Genomic DNA, 26,772 nt, shown 5'->3' on the forward strand with positions numbered 1-26,772 from the left:
AACAAACAAATTTCTATTTCCAATCGAGGGGACTTGACTCGGCTGAGCACAGGCCTCTTCTGGTCTTTGGACTCTCTTGTGAGAAAACACCTGTTTGGCACGCTGTCGCCCCCCCGTGATGCCAGCCTTTTTGTTCGTGCTAAGTCCTTGACGTGTACAGCTTCGTGCGTGTGGCCTCATCGGAGCTGGTCTGAGGAGAGGCTCAGAGGGTTTGCGTCTTCCTCGACCTGCAAGCGGCTGGGCTGTCCATAGGGCCCCGGCTCAGAGGCACCACCCGTCACGTCTAAGGACGAATGAGATGCTTTTCCAGCGGGTTGATGATCCGGCCTGTCTCTCTGGCTTTGCCAGTTTGATCCCCAGCTCAACACAGAGGGTTAAGATCACAGCTGCGGCTCAGATTCGATCCCTGGCCCCGGAACTTCCACATGCCGCATATCGCCAAAACAGACAATAAAAGGGAAAAAAGAGAATGAGAAATAGAATAAAAACACAAGCCCCGGGGTTTATAGGCTCTTCTTCATCTTTGCTCGGCTTGTTCACAGGATTCTGGAAGTTCAGCTGTGGGAATCTCAGAGCAGAGGTGGGCCCTGGGCTCCGCCAGGACAGCCCGGCCAGCAGAGGCCCCAGAGTGCTGCCCCCTCTGCAGCACCGCCCAGTGCCCTCCCAGTGGGGAAATACCACCACCAAAAGGTATTGATGGAGCTCCGACTGGGTGCCAGGTCCCCGACATGCATTCGCTCACAGAGAGGATGTCCCCATTCTACTGATGTGGAAACTGAGGCTCAGAGAGGTCAGGGAACTTGTCCTGGGAGAAGCGGGTGCCCGCCTAATCCAGGGCCCCCTCTCCGTCCAGCCGGGTGGTGATGCTGCCCCTGGACACCGTCCCTCACCTCCTGGCCCCACCCTGGCAGGTCCCCTCTTCACTACCAAACGGCTCCCTTGCGCCCCTCCGAGGCACTGAGCCACACTGCGGTTCACTGAGGAAGTGGGCAACTACTTGTTCAACATCCACCAGCCCCTGCAAAGTGTGAGCCCGCAGGACATGCCTGTCGTGTCCCCACCGTGTCCCTGGAGCCCAGCACTGGGCCCGGTACCCAGCAGGTGGCCGGCCAGTGGCGGCTGTGGCAAGAAGGAACAAAGGCGTGAATGAATGAATGAAGGGCCAGTGCAGCCCAGGGCGACGGGAGAATTTAAAAGCCTTTCCCAGACCCGATGGAACCCCCTCGGCCCGGTGCCCTCCAATCCTGGCAGCCACTGCCGGGGACAAGACGCAGCCGGCCGGGGCCAGAGCCCCTCTGCCCGAGGCGGGGCTGCCTCTCTCAAGGCCCCCGAGGGTCTTTGTGCCTCGTGTCTGTGCCGATACCCGCCCCCCACCTCCCCACCCGGCCCCATTATGAAAGGAAAAAGCACTTCCAAAAAAGTGGAACCTGTCACGGTGATGGATAACCTAAATGGACTCTCCCCGCTCGCGAACAGATGTCGGCGCTGAACTCTGTCAGAAATAATTAAACACCTTTCACACGGAAAAGCAGCAGGCAGGGCGCGGGCGCTCCTGGGCCGGGTCAGCGAGGAGCGAGCTGGCTTTGCCGTCGCTTCCAACCCAGCACGGGGCGGGGCACCTCGGGTCTGAGCCCAGGAGGGATGGAGGGATGGGAGAGAAACGCCCCGCGGGGGGCCCCTGTCAGTGCCCCCAGCCATGGTCACTCAAGGGCCAGTGCCCAGAGCGAGGGTCGGCTGGCAGCCAGGGAGCGGTCTTTCTGCCAGGATGTTGGTCATGGGCCACCAAGCGGCCACCAGGTCTGGGCCGGCGGCTGCACCTCCCTGGGTGGGCCTCAGTTTCCCCGCCTGAAAATGAGGGGGAAGCACCGCTTCTTGAGGGTCTCTTCCAACCCGAAGCTTCGTGATCCGAATTCACTGGCCAAGGAGCCAGTGGGGGGAGGCACAGGGGCTCGTGGAGGTCGCAGACCCCAAAGCTGGAGTGCACTAGGACAGGGTCCCATTTAGGGGCAGGACGTGAGCTCACTGCCTGGCCCCTGAGTGGGGGGACGGCTGGGCTTGGGGCCCACACCTTCTGTGCCTGGGGGCCAGGCTCTCTCTACCCTCTGCCTGGGGTGCTGGGGGCCAGTAGGGAAGCGGGGGCACAGTGTGTCTGTGTGTGCACGATGGCAGGGTCAGCCAGACCTGGGTCACGTGGTGACCCTGCCACTCCTGACCTGTCACTTGGCCCAAGCTGCCCAAGCATCCCTGACCTGTTTCCTCTTCCAAAAAATGCTCCCCTGTGTGTGTGTGTTGGGGGGGGGGGTGCTGCAAGGAGGATGTGATGAGGATACGTGCGGAGTGGCTGACCTTAGTGATACACGGCGGCTGCCGTGAGGATGCTGCTGGCCGTCACTCACTCACTCACTCACTCACTCATTCATTCACAAACCTCGCCTCAGTCATTCATTCATTCACAAACCTCGTCTCAGTCATTCATTCACAAGCCTTGTCCCTGAGCGCCTCTGGGTCACACCTGTTCTCCGTGCTGACCGCATGCTGATGTGGGGCTGCTGGGGACAGGCAGGGATCGAGGTGGACAGACGGACCCCCGAGTTTGGGGATGAGGATGACCCCCATAATGAGAACCCCATCAGCACAATGGGCGCCTGGGCTGGCCCACCCTGTGCTCCTCCCTTTCGTGGGTGCTCCCAGATGGGGACCAGACATCCCGGCCTGCCCAGGACCGCCCTCCTCTGGGCCATGTGGGAGGAAGCATTATTAACAGCACCCTTCTGCTCTGAAAAATGACCCCGTCAGAGCCACATAGTCTATGGTCTCGTGGTATAAAGTCCAGAAAAACAGACTGTTTATTCCCCTTTATAAAAAGACTGCCAGTGATAACAGCCCAAAGGCAAAGGGGTGGGTGCCCCCAATATTTATGGTAGCACTGACAGTGGTGACAGGTTGGGTGCCCCTAGTATTTACGGTAGCACTGACAGTGGTGACAGGCTGGGTGCCACCAGCCAAGCAAGGGCTTAATTGTTGGGAGATCTTACACAGATATGAGAGAGAATACACAACATCATGAAATACGACGCAGCCACTGAAACTATTGACTTTAGTCTGTACTCGAGGACACTTGAATAATAATTTTTTTTGGCCACCACATGCGGCAGCTAAATGTAGGATCTGAGTGACCAGACCAGGGATTGAGCCCAGGCTGCAGTGGTAGAAGCACTACTTTAAAAAAAAAAGTTTTGAAAGTCTGGAGGCTCTACAGCCGATCCCAGCCCTCAGGCCCCTTCCAGCCCCGTTCCTCCTGCTAGCTCCCAGGGTGCTCCCCAGGGTGCTCCCCAGTCTGCTGGCCAAGCCAGCTTCCCCTCTTGCTCCCATCAGGCGTGAAGGTCAAAGGCTAGCACTCGGCCTGACCGTGAAGGCGGCTGACTTGCGGAGTCTGGATCTCTCTGGCTGAATCCATGTTATAATTGGAGATCCAAGACCCACCTTAGAGAGGGGTTTGCCCGAGCATCTCCGAGTCTCCACTTCAACCCCAACACACCGCCTCTCCTCAACAGCTCTCATCTTTCCCCGACAGCCCCGGATACCCACTGACATTACATAGTCATTCAGTCACTAAAGTATGAACAAATTGACTGTATTTTCATTTGGCTTTTGGTTTCAGCCCCACTGCTTTAGAATAATGGCCCAAGCTATTAAGCTAACAGTTTGATTTACAAGCTCTTGTGCTCTGAACGCTGGGATCAGACTTCTCTCTTTGTGGAAGACTAACCCTGCCTCGGGTCTCCTGGGCCCCTGGCTCCCTAATAGCACAGGAGATGACGGCAGGAAGGAGGAAAAAAAAAAATCAGCAGTCAGCCAAGCCGTGACACCCAGAGATGCAGCTGATTAGTGAAAGCTGCTGAATCTAAGAAAAGGATTTTCTTTCCCACCTTTAAGCTCTCTTACAAATCATAGCTGGCTGGAAAGTTAACTCTCTGTTAAACCCCCAGAGCGGGCTCTGTCTAGCCAAGGCTGCCATTCCCCTCTCCACTGGGCCTGTTTGGTTAAAGACGGACCGTTCTCTACATGGGGCGCTCAAGCCCCAACGTCACTGCCTTCAGACCCACAAAGAGCAGATCCTGAATGTTCCACGCCAGCCCGAGGTCCCTGCACTCGGGATGTATTTTAAGAATCCTGTCGCTCCATTGCATCGGAATAAGAATCACGCCAGGTTGCCGTGTAGGGCTTTGCGAATACGGCTGGGATGTGTCACACGCAACACGGGACAATAGAGAGAATGATTCAGAGGCCCTGACACACTTGACATTTCTTCCTAAATACAGATTCCACCCCCCCCATTATAAATCAGATCAGTATGCAGAAGGGCTGACTCGCTGAAGGGATACAAGCAGGGGCTTAATTGGTTTTGCATAATCCGGCACCTTGGAGAGACAGATTTTTTAGGCACCTGCTCACGAGGTGATGTGGCTGCTCAAATCTTGGCGAGTCACAAATGGCCAGAGCTGAAACTCTGGGGGCAGGGACAAGAGGAAAGGGGTTGGGAGCAGGGACATAAAGGCAAAGTTTCTGGAACAATTGCAGACGTCTCGAGCCGTGGGTGGAGGGGGACCCGGGTCAGGGAGGGAGGTGGCAGGCATCACGGGGCTGTGGGAGCTGGCATTTGTAAGCTGAAACTTAGGTCCATTCCCCCCCCACCCCCAAGCCTGCCTGTCCCCTTAATCTTCTCACCTGGGAATTTTCAGTTTAATCCAGAAAGCACTTCTCCCCCACACTGGGTGCAGAAATACTTCAAATTTCATGTTGAAAATCAACCAGAAAATAGACTAAGACAGCCTGTTTTGACATCAGGCAGATATTTCTAATCTCTGGAGGGAGCTTGAATCTCATGTTGAGTTTGGGGAGCTGATGGGACTTCCGAGGTCCCCGATTTCTTCTTCCCTCGCGTCCCCAAGAGAATAAATCTTCAATGATCTAAAGCAAATCTCCTGGGCTTGAGAAGGAGTTTGGGTGAACGCCTGCCACCTCTTGGAATGACTTCCCCATGTCTCACCCGAGTTCCTCACCTCCACACGTGCCCACCTGTCAGCCTCTGTCACCAGGCACCAAGGCTGCGGGAGTGACGGGGTCCAAGCTGCCTGGCACGCGGCCAGCAGCAGGGTCTCCGAGATAAACAACATCAGACAATCTACTCGCATAAACTCAGGGCTCAATCAAACTGGGGTTGGTCGAAAGCGCAGGCGAGCGGAACCCGGGGGCTGGTACCCTCACAGCCACAAGCCTTACGCAGCAAGCACAGCCTTCCTGGTTTCCCTCAGATTGCGAAGTTCATGGGCAGCAGAGAACGTACACATCCAGGAGGAAGTAAGGTGATGGGGATGCTTTTCTGGCTTCTTCCCTTCCTCTCCTCAAAGAGGGCCTGGGGGATGACGCCCCAGCAGGGCACACGAGGTGGGTGCTTGGACCCGAGTCCACCGGCTGGAGGTGCAGAGGGAAGGGTGTTTCCAGACAGCAGCTCAACACCAGCACCAAGAGCTCAGGCGCCCTGAGCGCCTCTTACGTGCCGGGCTAGGCACTTCAGTGGACGGTATCATCCCATGCCGACCCTCGCACTAAGCCTATGTGGCAGAGATAAGTCACAGGGTCTCAGAGATGAGAAACCAAAGCTTGGAGGCTTCAAGTCACGTGCCCCAGGGTCACAGTTAACACGTGGTGGGAAGGCACTGAGCTCTCCGCTGGCTGCCTCCAGGCCCCAGGCCCTGGAAGAGCCGATTAATACTAAGGCCCTGCAACCAAGGTCGGAGGCCACTGGGGCTAAACGCAGGACCCGGGAAGGAAAGAGAAGGGCAGTCAGGAACTCGGGTGTTTATAGGTGTCCAGAGGGTCGTGGCCAGCCCTGCTCCGGCTGATTTAAGCCCGTGCAATAAACAAAACTTCCCACTGCCCTGATAGCCTTTGGACCTTGACAAAACCCCTGAGCGTCTTTTAAACCGCAGCTTGGCCCCAAGGCTAAAGAGGCGAGGGGCCGTTGATGGGGGGTGGGGGTCCAGGCTTTTGCTGTAACTGAAGCCCGGGGGCAGAGATGGAGAGAGCAGGAGGGCTGGGCCTGTGGGCCTGGACCCCACACGCATGCTCCAGGTCCAAGCCTGCCTCTGCCTCTGTATCTGCCAAGTGGGGATACGACAGAATCAAGGGCACCTGGGCAGGAGCCCCGCCAGGGGAGGGTCCTGGCGTGGTCGCATCTCCAGTCAGGGTGGGGCTTTGGCAGCTGCTCGTCCAGAGGAACGGTTCTCTAGGAGTAAGCAGCTCCCCAGCTCCCTGGGTCAAGGTCAACTCCTCCTACACAGTTGTGTTTAAAGCACACGTTCATGGAGGCAGGTGGTGCCCTTTCCTGGGTCTGACACAAAGCAGGCTGGGGCTTCAAGACAAAATATCCTGGTGGAGGCAGGCTGTCGACTGTCAAGCAGCCCCAAGGACTATGAAATTCTGTCTTAATCTGCTCAGAGTACAGTAACAAGACACCATAGACTGAGTGGCTTCCACAACGGACATTTATTTCTCTTGGCTCTGGAGGCTGGAAGCTGGAGATCACGGTGCCAGATCTGGGCAGGCTCTCTTCCTGGCGTACAGACGGCCACCCACCTTCTCGCTGTGACCTCGCGTGGCAGAGAGAGAAAGGAAGCTTTCCCGTGTCTCTTCTTAAAAGGGCCCACCCTCAGGACCTCAGCTAAACCTAACTACTCCCAAAGGCCCCCCTCCAAACACCGTCACATGGGGGGCGAGCAGGGCTTCACAGATGCATTTAAAGGGACACAATTCAGTCCACAGCAGCTCCTTTCTCAAGTTCAGCGGAAGTCTCCCCCCCCTCCTCTCTCCTTCTACCTCCCACCTCCTGGGTGCGTTTCTCCTTCCGGAGCCCACGGAGCCATCCGCTTCCCCTAACAAGTGACAGCCCTGCACACACCCGAAGCCAGACACCGTCTTGTCACTGGTGTCCAGGTACTCACTCGATGGCTCCTCGGGGCAGAGTTTCCCATGCTGGAAGCTGGGACCCCTGTGTGGCAGTGACAGTCCCCATGCCCAGATGCTGTGACCTCTGCCACTCCGTGTGCATTCTCTACTTTTGTCCACAGTCACGGGGATTTGTCAGCTCAAACTGCCTTTCTACCCATTCTTCAACCAAAGTGTTGGTACAGATATTGAAGGAAATAAAAGCCCTCTTCTACTTAGAGATTTAACTGAGCAAAGGTGATGGAGAGGAGCTTTAAGGATCTTAGGGAGTTAGTTCCGTCCTGGAGCAGTGGTTAACGAATCCGACCGGGAACCGTGAGGTTTCGGGTTCGATCCCTGGCCTTGCTCAGTGGGTTAAGGATCTGGCGTCGCTGTGAGCTGTGGTGTAGGTCGAAGACACGGCTCGGATCCCGCATTGCTGTGGCTCTGGCGTAGGCCAGCAGCTACAGCTCCAATTAGACCCCCTAGCTTGGGAGCCTCCATACACCAAGGGTGCAGCCCTAGAAAAGACCCCAAAAAAAAAAAAAAAAAGGATCTTAGGATGCTTGAATCTCCGAGGCATTTCTAAGGGCTCTGTTGCCTTATCCCAGGCTCCTAACCTATCCATCCGCCCACCCATCTATCCGCCCACCCATCTATCCATCCGCCCACCCATCTATCTGCCCACCCATCTATCCATCCGTCCACCCAGCCAGCCAGGATTTGCTGAATGTCCACAGGGTGACCCTAACAGTTGAGGAAGATCCCCTGTCTGTTGGCATTTCCCCCGAACAGTGTCTGGACTGTGGCACCAACATCCTGGCTGATGTCTTCCTCGAAGACTCTTAACTCCACTATTCCTCCCTGTGACTCGTCAGGGTCAGCCTCGCCAAGCACAGAAAGAGTCTGTTCCTTCTTAAAATATACAGGGAAAGGCCTTCCTGCTCATTATTCCAATAAGAGAGAAGGGGAAACACGACACCAGACCTCGGCACAGGGCGCCCCACCCGAACGGGCCATGGACACCGCACATCTGAGGAGGTCCCCTGCTCCCTACACAGTAACTCAGGAGCTGTGCCGCAGCCAATATGAATAAGCGATAAGGCACTGACGGGCCCTGCCTGGACGGCTCAGCAAAGGACTTAATTTGCAACCGAGCACAAAATCAAAGACTCTGTCAGCCGAGGAACGGTGCGCCTGAATAAGCACCTTGTGCTACCTGGGGGAGACTGTCAGGTAAACTTCCAGAGAAAGTAATTAAGGAATCCCCATTGTCTAAATTCCGCAGCAAAATGTGAAGCTCTGGAATGTGAGGCTCGCCAGGGATCCCGTGTCTCCGCCCAGCTTGATCCTTCAGCAAAATGAGCCGCGGAAGTTTACTAAGGGATCGGCCGGCGCCTCCCCCTCGCCCTCCCGACGCCGCCCTCGGGCTCCGCGTGCTTCCGCGTGTCGTCTTGATGGGAAAGCGGTAGGCGGCAGATGAGATCGCCGCTTGGGGGGACGCGGCGGAGATTAATATACAAATATATAGACCTCTCTGAGATCTGGCAGGCGCCAATTAATATTTATCAAGTGCCCGCCGCGTTCAGGATACCGCGTATCAACATGGAAAACACACCGTCCCCGGCGTCGAGGAGTCTGCGCTCCGACTCCCGAGCATCCCGGACGGATGCGCTGGTGCGCGGAGGGCGCCCGTCGGGAGGGGAGAGCCCAGCGCAGCTTAGGTTAGCCTTGGCAGCCGGTGGCCTTCTCTTTCCGAGACGATGCGAATGTTCTCGGCCAGGCCGCCTCAGCACCCAAGTCTCCCGGGCCCGCCCGGTTCACAAAGACTCCTTGACGGCGCTCTGTCCACAGGCTCCTTCACTAACTCCCTCCTTAGCGCTGGCTCGAGTTGAAAACAAAAGAAGCCAATTAAACGAAGGGCTTCCACTGTCCACTGCAGATGAGGGCCCACCGCTATCTCTGAGGGGGGTGGGCAGGCGGAGCATCCTTCTGGAATAGCCCACTGCCCATTTCCAGGCTGAGCCCCTCCAGCCGGCCACCCCCCAGAAGAATAGCGCCAAGAAGACTCCCATCACCTGGGCTCCGAGAAGAAAAGGGGAGACCCCCCCCCTTTTCCTGGCAGCTCTGCTTGTCACGGGGCTGGCTGACAACCCCACTGAAAACAGCCCTGGATGCTCCTGTGAAGCCTTGTTCCATCTCATGCAGCCACTCCTTCCTCAGACAGGTTTTGAAAGGCGAAAAGTCTGGAACGCACCCTCCCACCCTGGCACCCCCACCCCAGTCCCCTCGCCCAGGGAGAGGGGCGGCAGCTTGGGTGAGCCGGGCTGCCCAGCATCCTCACCTGGCCCCACCGTGCACCGCCTCCAATTAAATCAAAATGGTTTGTTTTTAATGGTCTTTTACACTGACAAGTGGGCGATCATTTTGGGCCCACTAGCTGTCAGGGAACTGAGGCAAATCCTCCGTTGATAATGCCCAATGCTTCCAATTAGGAGCCGAGGCCGCTCCCAGCGCACTGACGATTCCCCAGCCGCCCCCCAGGCCCCTTTGGCGCGGGCTGTTTCTTCTTGCCTCCTCCGCCGCAAATTACTGACACAAAACGGAAGGGCCCGCGTCTCCTCTGCCACGCCAGGCCCGGGCCCTGTTGGGCTTAATGAGCCGATGGAAGTTTCGTGGCTCCGGCGCTAAATTCTTTTCTTGTTTGACAGCTGCTCGGCTAAGGCGAGTGTTGACCTTATAAAAGATTTAGTGTTTCTCATTATTTTCTGTCAAGCTTCACAAGTGATGGCTCTGCAGTTATCATTTGCATCCTGGGGTGTGCGTGTGTGTGTGTGTGTGTGTGTGTGTGTGTGTGTGTCGAGTGGGGCTCCGGAGTGAAGGCAGGGGAAACAGGAAAGGGTCTTCCTCCCCCTGAGCTGCCTTGGCCCCCAGACCCCAGCTTCCAGGGCGACATCCTTCTCGAGCTGAGGCATTTAAAGAGAGGCACATGTGAAGCTGAGATGACGATGGTTCAGTGGCTTCCAGGCCTCCCAGATGGAGCATGGGTGGAGGCAGATCAAGGCCAGGGGACTCCTGGAGCCTGTCCAGCCCAGCCAGGGATGGACGTGCCGGGCAAGACACGCTGAGGCCGACACAGGGCTGAGGACCCCTTTAGGGCCACAGTCCAGATCTCATGGCGAGGAGCTCCCTCTCTTCTTCCAGGCCCTGTTTAAACCCATCATCAGCAAGAGCCTTCCCTCTGCTCTGCATCCTGTTTGAAGATTTAATGGTTTTAAAAAGCAGAACCATTTTTTTACAAAGTGACACATATTATTGCCCCCAGTGGGATGACTCTGGGAGCATTTGTTAGGCCTTCTTTGGCTCCTGCACCCATGCCAAATTGGGGCCGCTCTAAAAATAACAAGACTCCAGGGAGCTCATGCTGGCTCCTTCTCCAGCCTCCTGCTGCCTCCCCGTCTCATCTCTTTCAATCCCCCCTTTCTCCCCCTCACTGTGGCCATCCCAGGTGAGGGTGACCAGAGAGCGAGAGGGAGTTAAGACACATGGATGTCTCCCCCAGGCTTCTGAGTCTTTATTCCTCTTTGTTACCATGGGAGACCCTGTATGGATCTCTTTGAGCAAATGCATGGCACCTTCTCCCAGCCGTGACCATGGCAGACCTTGCTAATCAATCACCCCACACTTTTTCACGAGCCTAGATTCAGCCTGCAAATATTTTATGACAGAACATGGGCATCAGCCTCCGTGCTATGCCTGCCTTAGAGGGGCCATTTAAATAAATTGCTAAGGACCCTAAAAGTCCTTATATTTTTACACTACATCAAGATGATTTTTACATACGAGGAAATAAAATATAACCCATCAAAGGAAATTACATTGGACTTCATCAAAATGAAAACCTCTGGTGCTTCAAATGATACTATCAAGAAAACGAAGAGAGTTCCCTGGTGGTCCAGGGGTTAGGATTTGGCACTTTCACCGCTGTGGCCCGAGTTCGATCCCTGGTCCAGGAACTGAGATCCCACATCAAGCCACTGCACGTTGTGGCCAAAGGAAAAAAAAATGAAAAGACAACCCCCAGAAAGCGAGAAAATATGTGCAAATCAAATATCTGATAAGGGACTTGTATCTTTGAATATAAATATTACTCTCACAACTCAGTGATGAAAAGACAGCCTAAATTTTAAAACGGTCAAAGGACATGAGTGGACGTGTCTCCAAAAAAGATATACGCAAATCACCAGTACACACATGGAAGATACCCAGCATCATTAGCCCTTAGGGGGATGCAAATCAAAACTTTGGGGAGATACCACTTCACACCACGAACTAGGCTGGCTATCATAAAAAAAAAAAAAGACTAAATAACAAGTGTTTTCAAGGACATAGAAAAATCAGAACATTAACACATTGCTGGTGAGAAGAAAAAATGGGGCAGGCAGCCACTTTGGAAAACACAGTCAGAGTTCCCTAGAAGGCTAAACGCAGAATTCCCATGTGACCTGGCAATTCCACTCCTAGGTATATGTCCAAGAGAAATGAAAAGCATACATCCACCCCCAAACGTGCGCCTGAACGTTCCTAGCAGCATCAGAAAGTGGAAATAACTCAAATGTGCATCAGCTGAGGAATGGGTAACCAAAACATGGTAGATGGTGCGAGGGAATATTATTCAGCCATGAAAAGGATTTAAGCACCGAAATGCGCTACAGCATGGATTGACCTTGAGGATGTCACGGTGAATGAAAGAAGCCAGTCACAGAAGACCACGCACTGCATGATTTCATCTTCAGGAAATGCCTAGAGAATAGGTAAATCCACAGAGACAGAAAGTAGATTAATTGTTGCCAGGGCCTGGGGGGAGGAAATGGGGAGGAATTCCAAAGGGTACAAGGCTTCTCTGGCGGATTATGAAAAGATTCTAAACTTAGATGGTGGTGGTGGTTGCACAACCTTATGCATACACTAAAAATCATTGATTTATAGACACTAAGTGGGTGAATTTTATGGTACATGAATTATATTATAATATAGCGGTTAAAAAAATTGAGGAGTTCCCTGGTGGCTCTGTGAGTTAAGGATCTGACATTGTCACTGCCATGGTGTGGGTTCCATCCCTGGCCCAGGAACTTCCGCATGCCATGGTTTTGGCCAAAAACATTTTTTTTGGAAAAAAAAAAAAAAAAAAAAAAGCCCAGTCAATTCGGATGTGTGCTCACACCCAGATTCTGTCTTTGGAGCCTTGAACAGGGTGATAACTGGGTACTGCAAAGTGGCCGCAGGTGGTGAGGGAGGGTCTGGTGTGACCCCAGTTTTGCCCCAAATTCTCATTATGACCACCCCTTACCTGAAGTCTATTCAACTTAGACACTGAAGAAGCAGAGGTGGACACGGATCCCGCCTTCGTGTTACCCTAATATTAATCTACCGGCATCTACCAAACAGATTCCCTGTTCTGTTTTATTTTATTTTATTTTTGCTTTTGAGGGCCGTACCCACAGCATATGGAGGTTCCCAGACGAGGGGTCGAATCAGAGCTGCAGCTGCTGGCCTACACCACAGCCACAGCAAAGCAGGATCCGAGCTGCATCTGCGACCTACACCACAGCTCACGGCAACGCCGGATCCTTAACCCACTGAGGAGCCCAGGGATTGAACCTGAGTCCTCATGGATACTAGTCAGGTTCTTAACCCCCTAAGCCACAATGGGAACTCCTCCCTGTTCAATTTTGATGTCAACTGCTGCTACCCAGCCTTAGTTAATCTTTGGGAATGATCTAGAGGTACCGTTTGGCTTCTGGAAACAGCAAGCCGATTTCTATTTTCAAAGACAAGCATGACTCTTTCTGGCCCGCTAAGTCTCAAGAACCCCACCGTCAGTGGAGCCGAAGCCTGGTGCCCAGGTCTGGCTTTGCCACTTGGTAGCTGGACCTCCTTGAGCCAGTGCCTTAGCCATCCTGAGAATTGGTCTTCTCTCCTGTCACGTGAGGATGGTCCCTGATGCCCCCCCACCCCCAGCCTTGAAGTCCCTTGCTCTCCCCCCTTTGCTTGACACGGTTCCCCGCTGTTCCACCTTCAACCCCGTGGGTGGGCAGGAAGTTTGTTTCCCAAGCCTGGGTTTGGATGTTCTTTGAAAACACAGCGTGTGTCAGCAGGGAGGGTCAGGCCCTGTGTCCTTGCTCCATCTATTTTTGGACCACAGAGAAATGAGAGCCGGTGGCAGAATAACAATTTAAGGGACCAGATGTCTCAGGAGACACGGCCGCTCTCGCTAATTACTTATACCCTGGACCTGCTACATCAGAGCCCAGGCCCCACCGTGTCTGCCCACACCCTGCCTAGATTTGTGTTCCGCGGGGCCTCTGACCTCCAGCTGCCCAAGCTTGACAGAAATTACTGACCTGGGACTGATCCATAATTTTCAAGTGCCTCTCATTAGAGGAGACAGCCCCTCAATCTTTTAAAGCAAAATCTCTCTCTGTCACCTGAGCAGTTGTCACTTAAAAAAAAAAAATTAAACTAAAATCTCTATAACTGTCAATTTTTTTGTTAGTGCTTTGGAAGATTTTTAAAAATCTTAACCTGGCTATTTTTTTTCAAATCCTACCTTTTGCCTTCTCAGCCCCCAGACCTGGCATTGAAATGCTTGGTGTCAAGGTGGGGGAACTGCCATGTGGCAAATGAGAGGGGACAGGACAGCGGCTGGCCCAGCTGCCCCTTCCAGGAGGACGTGTGTGTTGTGGGGGGGAGCAGCTCAGCTGAACCTGACCGGGGCGGGGGCAGGCGGGTTCCTCCTGCCGGTGGGCACAAGCCAAAGTCACAAACCACTGGTGGTGAAACCCCGCTTGGCGGTGAAACTCTTAACACGAATGGAATCAAACACAGATCTCCAACAAACAATCTCATAAAACAGAGTAACTCATGGAGTGCCTCAGTGGCTCAGTGGGTTAAGGGTCCTGTGTGGGTTCAATCCCTGGCCCAGGACTTCTGAATGCCATGGGCACAGCCAAAAAAAAAAAAAAAGTGGAGTTCCTGTCGTGGCTCAGCGGAAACAAATCTGAATTTGACTAGTATCCATGAGGATTCATGTTTGATCCCTGGCCTTGATCAGTGGGTTAAGGATCTGGCATTGCCGTGAGCTGTGGTGTAGGTCACAGACATGGCTCGGATCCTGCGTTGCTGTGGCTGTGGTGTAGGCCGGCGGCTACAGCTCCGATTCAATCCCTCGTCTGGGAACCTCCATATGCCATGGGTGCAGCCCTAAAAAGACAAAAGAAAAAAAAAAAACCAAACAGAATATCTCCACTTGTGTTTTCATCTTAAAAAGAGGAAAAGGCGGAGTTCCGGATGTGGCTCAGTGGGTTAAGGATCCAGCTTTACCGCAGCTGTGGCATAGGTCGCAGCTCTGGCTGGGCTTCGATCCCTGGCCTGAGAACCTCCATATGCTGCAGGTACAGCCAAAAAAGAAAAAAAAAAAAAAAAACCCACAAAAGGCAATACTCCTTCTTCAGGTAAAACTGAAGCCCCCTCTGCTTCCCTGCCCGCCCTTAACCCTGCCTGGCAGAGGCAGTGCCAGCGGGACTCTGGGCTCGTTCTTCCCTCCCATGTCTTTCCCTTTACCTAGATTCACGCATATGCTTCAACAACAGAGGAGACGGTTTTGTATGTTTTAAATTTTTCCACACATTAAAAAAATGGCATCACATCAGCATTCCATTCTGTAAATCGGCATTGTCCCCCCCCCCCCCACCCCCCGTACAACACTGTGGTTCGGATTCAGATGCACCTAGAGCAGCAGGTCCAACAGAGTTTTTGTGACAGTGGAAACTTTCTACTCTGCCCTGCACAATCCAGTAGCCCGAGGGGCTGCTGGGACCTCTGAAGCCCTTGGAATGTGGTTGGTTAGCTCGACACAGGGACTGAATTTTTAATTTTATTTCACTTTAATTACTTGAAATTTGAAATAGCCGCAGGTGGCTAGTGGCTACCATGTAGGATGGTCCCTCTCAGGGGCATTCCTATTAACTGATGCAAAGTATTTCAGGACAAGAATTCACCACCTTGGGCTTATCCAGTCCCTATGGACAGACGCGGCTGTTTCGAGGACTTAGCGTCTTTTTTTTTTTTTTTTGGTCTTTTTAGGGCCACACCCATGGCATATGGAGGTTCCCAGGTTCGGGGTCAAATCTGAGCTACAGATGCTGGCCTACACCACAGCCACAGTGATGCCAGATCTGAGCTGCGTCTGCAACCTACACCACAGCTCAGGCAATGCCGGATCCCCAACCCACTAAGTGAGGTCAGGGATCGAACCTGCGTCCTCATGGATACTAGTCAGAGTTGTTTCCGCTGAGCCACAACGAGAACTCCTAGCATCATATTACAATGAGGAGTTTTGTTTTTTGTTTTTGTTTTTGTTTTGCCCACCCCGTGGCTTATGGAGCTCCCAGGCCAGGGGTGATCCGAACTGCAGGTGTGAGTCACGCAGCAGCTGTGGCAGCGTAGGATCCCTTCCACTGTGCTGGGCCGGGATTGAACCTGATCCCACTGCGCCACAGCAGGAATCCCACCACGAGGATTCTTGTGCCCATCTCTTAGTGGACATTTGCTAAAGTCTCCCCAGGGAGACTTGTGGGTTCATAGGCTGTGCACACGTCCAGGCTTCGCACCACAATGCCAAACCCCTCCCCGAGCGGCTGTGCCAGTGAATTCCCACACTAGAAGGTAGGTGAAGGTTCCCATCTCTGGTGCCAGACTTATGCCCATTGTCACCCATCTGAAGGAGGAGAAATGGTATTTCTTGCTTTGTAGCCTGATTCCATATCCGAGGTCGAGCCCCTTCCCCTGTGTCTTCTGGCCTCTAGATTTCCCAGCTGTGAACTGCCTGTTCACTTTCTCTGCCTGGTTTTCTGTCGCCAGCGGGTCCCCATGCAACTTTCGCCTGCTACCCCCACCCCTGACTCATCCATTTTTTATTTTTTTCCCTGTCTCACCTGCAGCATGCGGGAGTCCTCAGGCCACGGACTGAACCCGAGCCACAGCAATGACAATACCAGATCCTTAACCCAATGCACCACCAGGGAACTCTTTTTTTTTTTTTTTTGGATTTCCACCTTATCCTTTGAGTCTCTGCTTGTATGTTATATCCTCGGGAAGCATGCTCTGGCTCCAAAGGATGAGTTTTTAATTCTCTGTATTATAACCTCTTACAGCATCTGGTACTTCTTTTAATACTCAGCACAATGGCAAGTGTAATTAGTGGTGCGATTGTGTTTTTATTACTAGTCTCCTGGCTCTCTGACAGAGGTTTTCTAAGTTCTTGCTGAATCCTGGCGCCTAGCATGGAGCCTGGCACACACGCACTCAACAGGTGTTCAGAGTGAGGGAGTTCCCGTCGCAGCTCAGCAGAAGCGGATCCGACTGGTATCCATGAGGACGCAGGTTCAATCCCTGGCCTCGCTCAGTGGCTTAAGGATCTGGCATTGCTGTGAGCTGTGGTGTAAGTCACAGATGCTGCTCAGATCCCGTGTGGCTGTGGCATAGGCTGGCAGCTGTGGCTCCAATTCGACCCCTCGCCTGGGAACTTCCATTTGCCGAGGGGGTCCCCCCCAAAAAAGGTGTTCAGAGTAAACTAATGAGCACATAGATAAAAGGGCAGCAGCAGTCGCATCTTACCCCCTAATCCAGATCACATGGGCACCTCCTCTATACTGGTGCCAGTTTATTCCACATAGGGACTTTCTGTCAAAAGTAGATCAAGGAGTTCCCGTTTTGGTGTAGCAGAAATGAATCCGACCAGAAACCATGAGGTTTCGGGTTTGATCCCTGGCCTTGATCAGTGGGTTAAGGATCTGGCATTGCCGTGAGCTGTGATGTAGGTCGCAGACACGGCTCGGATCTGGCCTTGCTGTGGCTGTGGTGTAGGCCGGCAGCTACAGCTCCGATTGACCCCTAGCCTGGGAACCTCCATATGCTGCGGGTACAGCCCTAAAAAGGACAAAAGACAAAAAAAAAAAAAAGGTAGATCAACTTTTCAAAGAAAGATTAAAAAGTCAAAACTCAACAAATACCAAAGGGTCTGATTCCTGCAGATTACTTTGGCACCAAAGACATTAAATTAGAAATCAGTCACAAATGGAACAAAATTGCCTGGAAATTTAAAACCATATTTATAAATAACTTAAGGACCAACGAAGAAAGCCAAACAGAAATTTGACAGAGATTAGATGAAAAGAGAACCGAACAAAAATAAACACACTCAAAACTTGTGAGATGAGATAAAAGAAAATTTTGTTGCTAATGCTGTGTTATATAAATGTTAATATTAGAAAAAAAGAGAAAGATTAAAAGGTAATTACAGCGAAGCAGACAACTCTAGATGCTGGAGAAAGAACAACAGAGTAACTTCAAAGAAGGAAACCATAAACTTAAGAGCAAAATGAATGAAATGTCAAAGGCACAATTAAGGGAATCGATCAAATGAAAAAGCTGCTTCGTTGTAAGTGGATCAGGAAAGCGCAGATGCTTTCAAATGAATTGGGACCTGGAATCCAGGAATCTGGCTCCCTCGGGGTGAAGTGGGGACCACAGCGGGAAGGGTGTGGACCTCGGAAAAGGTGATGGAGTGGCCGCTAGTGTCAGCTCTGCCCAGGACCGTGGAGACCCTGGGAGAATTGCTTCCCACCTCCAGGCCTCGGGATGTCCACCTGTGTCCCAGAAGAGCTGGATTCAGTGATTGCTGAGGCCTCTTCCGACCTCGGTTGTGGGGAGTTTTTTCTATTCCAATCTGGTTGCAAAGAGGCAAGGGGTTATTTATGCAGGGAGAGGATTGCAACCCCCAGGAACAGCGTTGAAGACAGATGTCTGCTTTTCTTGCCAGTTTTCTTTCTGGCCACATCAGGGCATGCAGAAGTTCCAGGACCAGGGATCGAACCAGTGCCGCAGCAGCGACCCGAGCCACTGCAGCGACAACACCTGATCCTCAACCTCTAGGCCACCAGGGGACTCCTGAAGACAAAATTCTTTTAAGCTCTGCCGGCTGCTCACCTCCCCTGCTTCGTCTCTTTGTCACCCAGCCACTCTGATTGGCTCTTATCTCCTCCAATTTGTCCAAATTCCTCCCACCTCAGGGTTTGGGTGACTTCTTACCATCTAGGACATTTTTGCCTTCTTTTTCCCCTGGATGGCTCCTGCATCCTCCCTGGAAAGACCTTCCTGCCCCCCAGATGGAATTGGAATTTCCCAGTCCAGGAGTTCCTGTTGTGGCTCAGAGGGTTAAGCAACTGTCTAGGATCCATGAGCATTCGATTCAATCCCTGGCCTCGCTCAGTGGGCTGAGGATCCGGCATTGCCGTGAGCTGTGGTGTAGATGGCAGAGGTGGCTTGGATCTGGCGTTGCTGTGGCTGTGGTGTAGTCCGGCAGCTATAGATCCGATTCGACCCCTCGCCTGGGAGCCTCCATATGCTGCAGGTGTGGCCCTAAAAAGAAAAAAAAAAAAAAAAGGAATTTTTCTTCTGAAACTGCCATTAAACAACGACATGGAGAGTGCATTTAGCGGTGTCTCCTGTCCCTCTTGCAGGGTCCGTGAAGGTCTGCGTCACTCACGTGGCCCCAAGGGTGTACTGCACTGCACAGGTGCCTGGTCCTTACTTGGGGCGCCTTTAGATAGATGCTCCCCGTTCAAATAGGACCGACCTGCCCATCCTGCTCCCAGGGCTGCTGGTGGGCCGGGGCGCTCGTCTCTTATTTACCTGCATTGACCTTGAGCGACTCGGCTCCGTTCAGCGGAGCTGTCTCCTGCCAAAGCCGTTACAGTTTCTTAGCTCCAGGCGGAGACAGACCGCAGATGGCTTAATTTAGAAGCATCTCAGAAGGAATTCCTTGCTCCACCAGCTCTTCATCCTTTGACGCCAGGGGTCCGCGGGGTCGTGACCACACACACTTGAGGCCTGACTTGTAAATAGGACCCTCATCTCTGGCTGATCGGCTATTTTAGGAGGAGAGAGCGAGCAGGATGGGAGCCATGCCAGTCCCAGCAGCGATTCATTTCCTGAGCACTTATGGAGAGAGCGGAGTTTATCACTGAAGATCCAGGGTGGGAGTCCCCCAGCTCCGGGGATCCATGAATCCATGAGGCCCGAGGGAAGTGCCTCAACCTTCTCGGGCCCCATTTCCCCATCTGTAAAATGGAGACAACCTGCGGATGTTTGGAAGAGGCTTGCGTGAAATCAGTGCGCTGCGCCTGGCAAACGGTGGGTCTGTTACTGTATCAGTCGTGGCCTGAGGGGCCCAGCCGTGGGCTCGGGCATACATTCTGCAGAGGGGCACCTGCTTCTTGGCATTCTGAGAGCCAGATCACCCCTCTCCATGGGCTCCCCTGTTCTTTTCTTTTTTTTTTTTTTTTTTTCTTGTTTGGCTGCACCCTTGGCCTGTGGACGTTCCCAGGCCAGGGACGGAGCCTATATCACAGCAGTGACAATGCTGTATCCTTAACCGCTAGGCCACCAGGGAACTCCTGACTCCTGTGTTCTGCTCGGAGACCTAGGGAGTTATGGGCACAGAATAAGCCCAATTTCCCTTTTCTTTCCAAAGAACCACCCAACGGGGGTGGGGGCAAGGCGGAGGTGGATAAGCCTTTGCTCTCTTTAGCTGTCAGGGGCTTCATCAGCCTCAGCCACGAAGCATCTCCTTTGGTTTCACCTCCAGACCCACGCGGTGAGCCGCCTTCTGCCGCCGAGGCCATTACCCTGCTGCAGCTCCCTTCCATTCCCTCATCCCAGCCCTTCTAGGCCACTGCCAGGTCCCTCCTGGCCTGAGAAGCCTGCCCTGACCACCTGAGGTCAAGTGAATTCTGCCCACTTCCTTCACCCAGTCATTCACTCATTTGTTCACCCACCCAAGTTCGTTTAAATGCATCCTGAATGCCAGGCCCCATGCCAGGCACTGGGCATCCTCAGGGAACAGGGCAGGTGCAGACCCCACCATCCAGGGCTCTGGGGCTGGGCACTCACCCAAGTTCCCCTGGATCCATCCCATGGATGACTGACTCTGCTGCACCTACCACCCACCATCAGCACCAAGTCAGCACCACCCACCATCAGCACCAAGTCAACACCACCCACCATCAGCACCAAGTCAGCACCACCCACCATCAGCACCAAGTCAACACCACCCACCATCAGCACCAAGTCAGCACCACCCACCATCAGCACCAAGTCAACACCACCCACCATCAACACCACCCACCATCAGCACCAAGTCAGCACCACCCACCATCAGCACCAAGTCAACACCACCCACCATCAACACCACCCACCATCAGCACCAAGTCAACACCACCCACCATCAGCACCAAGTCAACACCACCCACCATCAGCACCAAGTCAACAGCACCCGCCACGAGCACCACCCACCCCTCCCGCATGCTGAACCACCCAGAGGATGGCTTGGGGCCGTATTCATTTCCCAAGGCCGCCATAACAAATTACCACCCACACAGTGGTTTCAATGAGGGAAATTTATTCTCCAACAGCTCTGGAGGCCAGAACTCCAAAATCAAGGGGTCAGCAGGGCCACACTGCCCTTGAAAGTTCTGGGAAGAAGGCTTCCTCGCCTCTTCCGGCTCCTGGCGGCTCCTGGCGGCTCCTGGCGTTCCTGAGCTCCGGGCGCTCACCCCAGTTGTGGCCCCGCCTTCACACGGCGCTCTCCTCTGTCGGTGGCTGCTGCGCCTCTGAGGATGCTTGTCACTGGATGGAAAGCCCATGTGAACATTCAGAATATTTTCCTCTCAAGAGCCTTAGCTGTATCCACAAAGACCTTTTTACAAACAAGGTCACTTTCATACATCCTGGGGTTAGGAGGCAGATGCATCTTTTGGGGAGAGGTCCCTTAGGAGAGCTGGTGTGGGGGGGGGGAGGTGCAGAGATGTGGTCTTCAGAGCTGCTTCCCCGGTAAGAATGACTGGGGACCAGACCCCAGGGGCAGAACTAGGGCCACTCCAAGTGTGACAGACAACCACGGAGGCCTAAGAGGCCCTGGCAGCTGGGCATCCAAACCGGGCGGGGTGCCCAGAAGAGAAGGTCTTAGTGGGCGTCTCTTTGAGGCCTTACTGAGTATCTCTAGCCACCTTCTGGGAAGCAGGAGTGTCAGGAAAATCATGTCACCAGGTAAAACTCCCTGTCTCTTGCCAGAGGGGACACAAGATGTACCTTGGAAAAGGCCTTTGGTTTATTGATGACTTTCCTCCTACAACGTATGGGGGACTCCTCTCTTCTCAATAACTTTTGTGAGGCCGCTTGGCAGTTGTCCTGAAATCAGAGATGGCGCTGAGAACAACCGCGGTGTGACAGATGGCAAGGGGTGGGGCCTGGGTCTGGGTGGGCCTTCGGTGACGGATGAAGGTCCTGCCCAGGTGCACCCGCAGCATCCGGACCAGGCTCAGGCCCTGCCTGGGTGACAAGAGCCGTGGACCATCTGGAGAGATGCGCAACCTGCAGCCTGGGCCGGGGCGGCTCCCAGAAGTGCTGCCACGAGGGTCCACGGAGCGACTTGTCCACGAACCTGTTTGTGCCTGAGGACCCTGTGGGTACTGCTTTCCCAGAGGGGAGCAGCGTGGTTTCTGCCGCGTCTCCAGGGGATCCACGTGCCCCAGCAAGCAAAGGATGTGGCTTTAAGTCCTGGAATAACTAGCTCAATCCGCCCACTTGCTTTTGCATGGGTTGCTAACAAGCTTCTGCAGCTCCTGCCCCTTTCTGCTTCATTGAAAGTGCAGGGACCGCCCCCGCCCCCAGCATGAGCAGCAGCTGCGGCAGAATATTCTAGAAGGAATGCAGAACTTAGTGTCCAGGGGCCGGACAGTGGCGGGGGGGTGTGCTAAAACAGAGCTTCTCTGCCACTGATTCCCTGGGGGGCTGACCCTGGACCACCCTCTGCTCTGGGCCTCTGTTTCCTTGTCTGTAAGTCAAGTTGGATTCCTCCCAGCACGGCTCCCTGGGTCTGAGGTCAGGCAGCCCACAGCGTGGGTCTCGCTGACCCTGAGCCATGGCCCAGACCTTGGACTGGGGTGGGGCCTGATGGCGTCCAGAGCCAGGCAGCTGGTGCAGGGCCCAGGGAGCCAGGAGGTCACGTTAGCGCCGCACAGGCCTCGGCAGAGACATTAGCCAGTTCTCTGCTCTCAGGAAACCACTGCTGGGTCTGAGCTCTGGCTAAGGTCATGACTTCCTGAGTCGGGGTCCCCAGGATGCTGTGCTCCCCCATGGGGGCCAGAGTGTGGGACACAGAGAGGGATGTCCCCACAAGTTCCTCCTGGCTGCTCCCTTTTCTTATTTCGTCTTCTCCCCATGTTTTTTTTTCTCTCACCTTTTGTCACCGGGAGGCTGCCTGCAGCTCTATGGGCGTAGCATGGGGTGGGTGCCCCCTGGCCTGGCTCTTGACCAGTGCCTGTGCCCTCACTGGGTGTGGTCCTGCCTTATCCTGAAGTCTCGGCAGGGTCTTCAGCTGCTCCTGCCAGCCCCCCACTTCCCCTTGTGAACTTGAGCTGTGGGGGCCCTAAGGCCAGCACACATGTGGCCCCTTTGCCTGGGAAACCCATCCTATGAGCCTCCCCGCAGGTCCTCCCCAGAGAGGCGCTGACTCCGGGGAGGGTCGACCCCACCTATTTTTGCTGATCGCAGCCCCCACCGCTCTGCCAGTTCTAATGAAAGAGCTGTGTGGCCACGGCCACGGCTGCACCGGCTTCTCCTCTGACCCCTCCTGTTTACCACAGTGCCCCCAGCGCCTGGCACGGAGCGCTGCGCCGTTAATGTGTGTGGCCTGAACGACTGACTGAGTGAACGAACGAACCGATGCATAAACAAACAAGCCTGAACCCTTTCTACCCGTGCCTCCCTGAGGTTACCCTAAAAGACAAAATGCCATTTTGGGGGGATCTTCTGGCACTCGGAGGTGATGTAACAGACCCTGGAGATGGGGCGGGGTAGGGGGATGTTTCCACTTGCCACCTTTCTTTTTTTTTTCTTTTTTTTTTTGGCTTTTTAGGGCCCCACCCACGACATATGGATCCCAGGCTAGGGGTCGAAATGGAGCTACAGCTGCTGGTCTACACCAGAGCCACAGCAACATCAGAGCCGCATCTGCGACCTACACCACAGCTCATGGCAACACCGGATCCTTAACCCACTGAGTGAGGCCAGGGATTGAACCCACAACCTCATGGTTCCTGGTCGGATTCGCTTCTGCTGCGCCATGACGGGAACTCCTCTATTTCTTTTTTTTTTCTTTTTGGCCACCCTGCAGCCTATGTTGCTCCCGGGCCAGGGACCAGATCCAAGCCGCAGGTGCGACCTAAGCCACAGCTGCAGCAATGCTGGATCCTTAACCCACCGTGCAGGACTGAGGATCAAACTCGCATCCCAGAACTCCAGAGATGCCGCCAGTCCCATTGCGCCTGAGAGGGAACTCCAGCACTATTTCTTGAAAGGGAAGAGCAGGCCTAAATACTGATTGCACAAAACATTAACTGGATCCGGCTCTGGTTCTGGGGCTGTTGCCTGGGAGTGGGGGGCCATCAGATCGTCCAGCAGTGACTGAGCGCCAACTGCACCAGGAGGCGCCCCTTGGAGAGGGCGGCTTGTTTGGGGTCTTAATGGTGGAACATCAGCACATGAAGGGTGACGCTGGCCGTTGGGTCTCATAGCCCTGCGACCCCACCGGGTCACGGTCAGGTGATATTTATCATGCACGCGTCGTTCCTGGCAATGAGCCGGACAGAAGGAAAACCTCAGGCCCAGGCGGCCCTGCTTCCGCAGCACAAGGCCAGCACTTCCTCCCTCGGACAGCGAGTTTGATTACTGCTCTAAGATGGGTGCGAGGGAGCTCCCTGGTGGCTCATGGGTTAAGGATCAGGTGTTGTCAGCACAGTGGTTCGGGTCACGGCTGTGGCGCAGGTTCAACCTCTGGCCCGGGAACTCCCACGTACCGTGGGGGCGGCCATAAAAAATAAGATGGCAGGGGGGGCAGGCCTGGGAGAGAAGGGGAGCTGAGGGGAGCCTCTGAGCACTCGGGCCCACTGACCCCCCGCCCCCGCTCTCCCTCTCCCCACAGGTGGGCCCCCACCTCGATACCTTCCCCACCGAGGCGGACCGCCAGAGAGCCTTCAAAGCCCATCGCGAAGAGTGTGCCGTGCGCCAGGGGACCCTGCGGATGGGCAACTACACCCACCCCTAAAGCCTCTGGACACAGCAGAAGCTTCTCTGAAGGACCCAGCTTTCTTGTCCCCACTGCACAGAAGACCCGACACCCCCCCCCCCGCCCCTTGCTACACAGGCTCTGCCCGCAAGGACCTCAGATGCAGGTCTTAGGTCATCATTTGGGTAAGAGCCCCTCCTTCTGAGTGAGCTGCCCTCCCTTCCCTTGGCCCCAGCGATGCCCCACTTAGGGACTCCCCTCCCCCGCCAAGCCCCCCAATCTCTCTCCTCAAGCCCTCACCTGATCAGAGACACCCAAACTCGAGTTTAGATTCCAGGCTAAGGGTTGGTGCTGAGGCTCTGCCCTCAAGTGTTAGGAGCAACCCACGTATTTCCTGCAGAAAGCGTGGCAGGCGCATGTGTTGAACGCCCTTATTTTATATTCCAAAGGCAAATTTTTTCTTTTGTGGGTGGGTGGCTGATGTCTCTCCAGGGCTGTATTATCTCTCTAGGACCCCCGACAGCAAGAAGAGCCCACGCTCCCTATGCAGACTGGCCCCACCTCCTCAGAGCTGAGTCTGGACCGGCTCTTCCACCAGCCCTGACCTTGGCAGGTCCCCCCGCCCCGCCCTGCCCCACCTCCGCAGTGGGCGGCTGAAAGCACAGGGGCCAAGGCACTTCTCACCTCAATCTTTCCGCAGGTCCTTTGGCTTTTCCCACAAATTAGATACTGATCTATTTTAAATTAAAAGTGCTATTTGTCAGCCTTCTCGTGTGCCTTTAACAAAAACCAGTAAACCTGTAACCGGTGTGAAAACCAATCTCAAACTCTTCAAGGGAGGGCACCTTCCCCAAGGAGTCTCAACAGCACCTGTACGAAGTTAGACAACTTCTGGAGGGTTTTTTTGTGGGGGGGGGAATGTTAGGGGCACCTGCGGCATATGGAAGTTTCCAGGCTAGGTGTCGAATCGGAGCTACAGCTGCCAGTCTACGCCACAGCCACAGCAACGCCGGATCCGAACCGTGTCTGCGACCTATGTCACAGCTCACGGCAACGCCGGATCCCTAACCCACTGAGCGAGACTGGGGCTCGAACCCCCATGCTCATGGATACTAGTTGTGTTCTTAACGCGCTGAGCCATAATGAGAATGGTCTGAGGGTCCCCATGGTTGCCTTTAGCCTGGCCCCACCCCCACCCCCAGCATTCCAGACTCATTTATCCAATTGCCCCCAGACTCTCCACTCAGGCGTCCTGCACTCATCTCAAACCAACACCCCTGACACAGAATTCCGGATTTTTCCCACCAAATGCTTCTCCCACCATTTTTCCCATCGGATACATGAGACCACCCAGATGCTGAAGACAAAACCCTTCACACGACTCTGTTTCCTTCCTGCTCACATCCATCCATCACCAAGCTGTCAGCGCTGCTTCCCCAAACTCCCAGATCCATGCTGCCGTCTCGCCGAGTCCCTGTCGTCTCTCTGGAGAACCACTGAAGGTTCCTGAACACCCTCCCTCCTGGCTTCCCACCACAATCCCTTCTCCACAGAGCGCCCTCAGCCCTCCAGAGGGTCCACTCTTCTTGGGATAAACCCACGCGCCTCACCACCGCCAGGGCTGGGGTTAGGGTTGGGGTTAGGGCAGCGGGGGGCCAGCCCTCTCCCCACTCTGACCGCCCCCCCCCCCACTGCCCACAGCCTCAGTGTCAGGCTTCGTGGTTGCTTCTACCTCTGCCTAGAACACCTGGGCCCAGGCTGTCACCTGCCCGCCCCTTGCTGTCATTCAGATCTCAGCTCAAAAGCCAACCCGCCCCCCACTCAAAAGGCCTTCCCTGACGGAGCACCCAGTTTGAACCACACCATCTTGTTTTATTATTGGCAAAGAAATGAGCCCCTCATCCGTCTTCTCTTCTAGAAGGGAAGTGGCAGAGGACCTTCCATCAGCCTTGGCAGGGAGCCACACCAAGTCTGGTGATTACAGACCCAAGTGAGTTTCCAGGAGAGCTGTCCCATCCCCAACACCCCCCCCCCCCACACACACACACACTGCAGCTCATCAGAAACTAATTCCTGATAAATGCCACACACGCTAGCCAACCCCCTCAGGAATCCTGCTGTGGGGGAGGAGCTTGATGGATCGCACCTCATCCTAAGGGCCCCAAATCCTCCCACCCCCCGAACCAGAGGGAGACACGCACCCCCACTCATCCATCTCTACTAAAGCCACCCTGCAGCCTTCTGACCTCCCCTGGGGGCAGGGACCCTGGTGCCTTTCTGAGCACACAGCCATCCCATGTGGTCAAAGGCATGAAGCCCAGGTCCATCAGGTAATTTCTGTGTGACCCCGACTAGGTATCCTTTCCTCTCTGTGCCTCATCTGTAAGACAGGCCCCTGACGGCCCCCAGCACATTTCCTCAAGCGAAATTAAAAAATGATTCCTTTAGGGAGTTCCCATCATGGCTCAGTGAAAGCGAATCTGACGAGCGTCCATGAGGATGCAGGTTCGATTCCTGGCCTTGCTCAGTGGGTTAAGGATCTGGCGTTGCTGTGGCTGTGGTGTAGGCTGGCAGCTGTAGCTCCAAGTCGACCCCTA

The 26,772-nt window shown here is 54.4% G+C and overlaps 1 protein-coding gene across 1 annotated transcript in view; it reads left to right on the top strand.

Moving 5' to 3' along the window:
• The window catches only part of CFAP77 (cilia and flagella associated protein 77), a 146,859-nt gene extending 121,921 nt beyond the window's left edge, over positions 1-24,938 (top strand). Inside the window, exon 6 of the mRNA XM_047768773.1 lies at positions 24,092-24,938. Within this exon, the coding sequence (XP_047624729.1) occupies positions 24,092-24,214 (123 nt within the window). The 3' untranslated portion in view covers positions 24,215-24,938. The remainder of the gene's footprint in view (positions 1-24,091) is intronic.
• The last annotated feature ends 1,834 nt before the right edge of the window (positions 24,939-26,772 follow it).

This window comes from Phacochoerus africanus, chromosome 2, assembly GCF_016906955.1.
Source record: "Phacochoerus africanus isolate WHEZ1 chromosome 2, ROS_Pafr_v1, whole genome shotgun sequence".
NCBI lineage: Eukaryota > Metazoa > Chordata > Mammalia > Artiodactyla > Suidae > Phacochoerus > Phacochoerus africanus.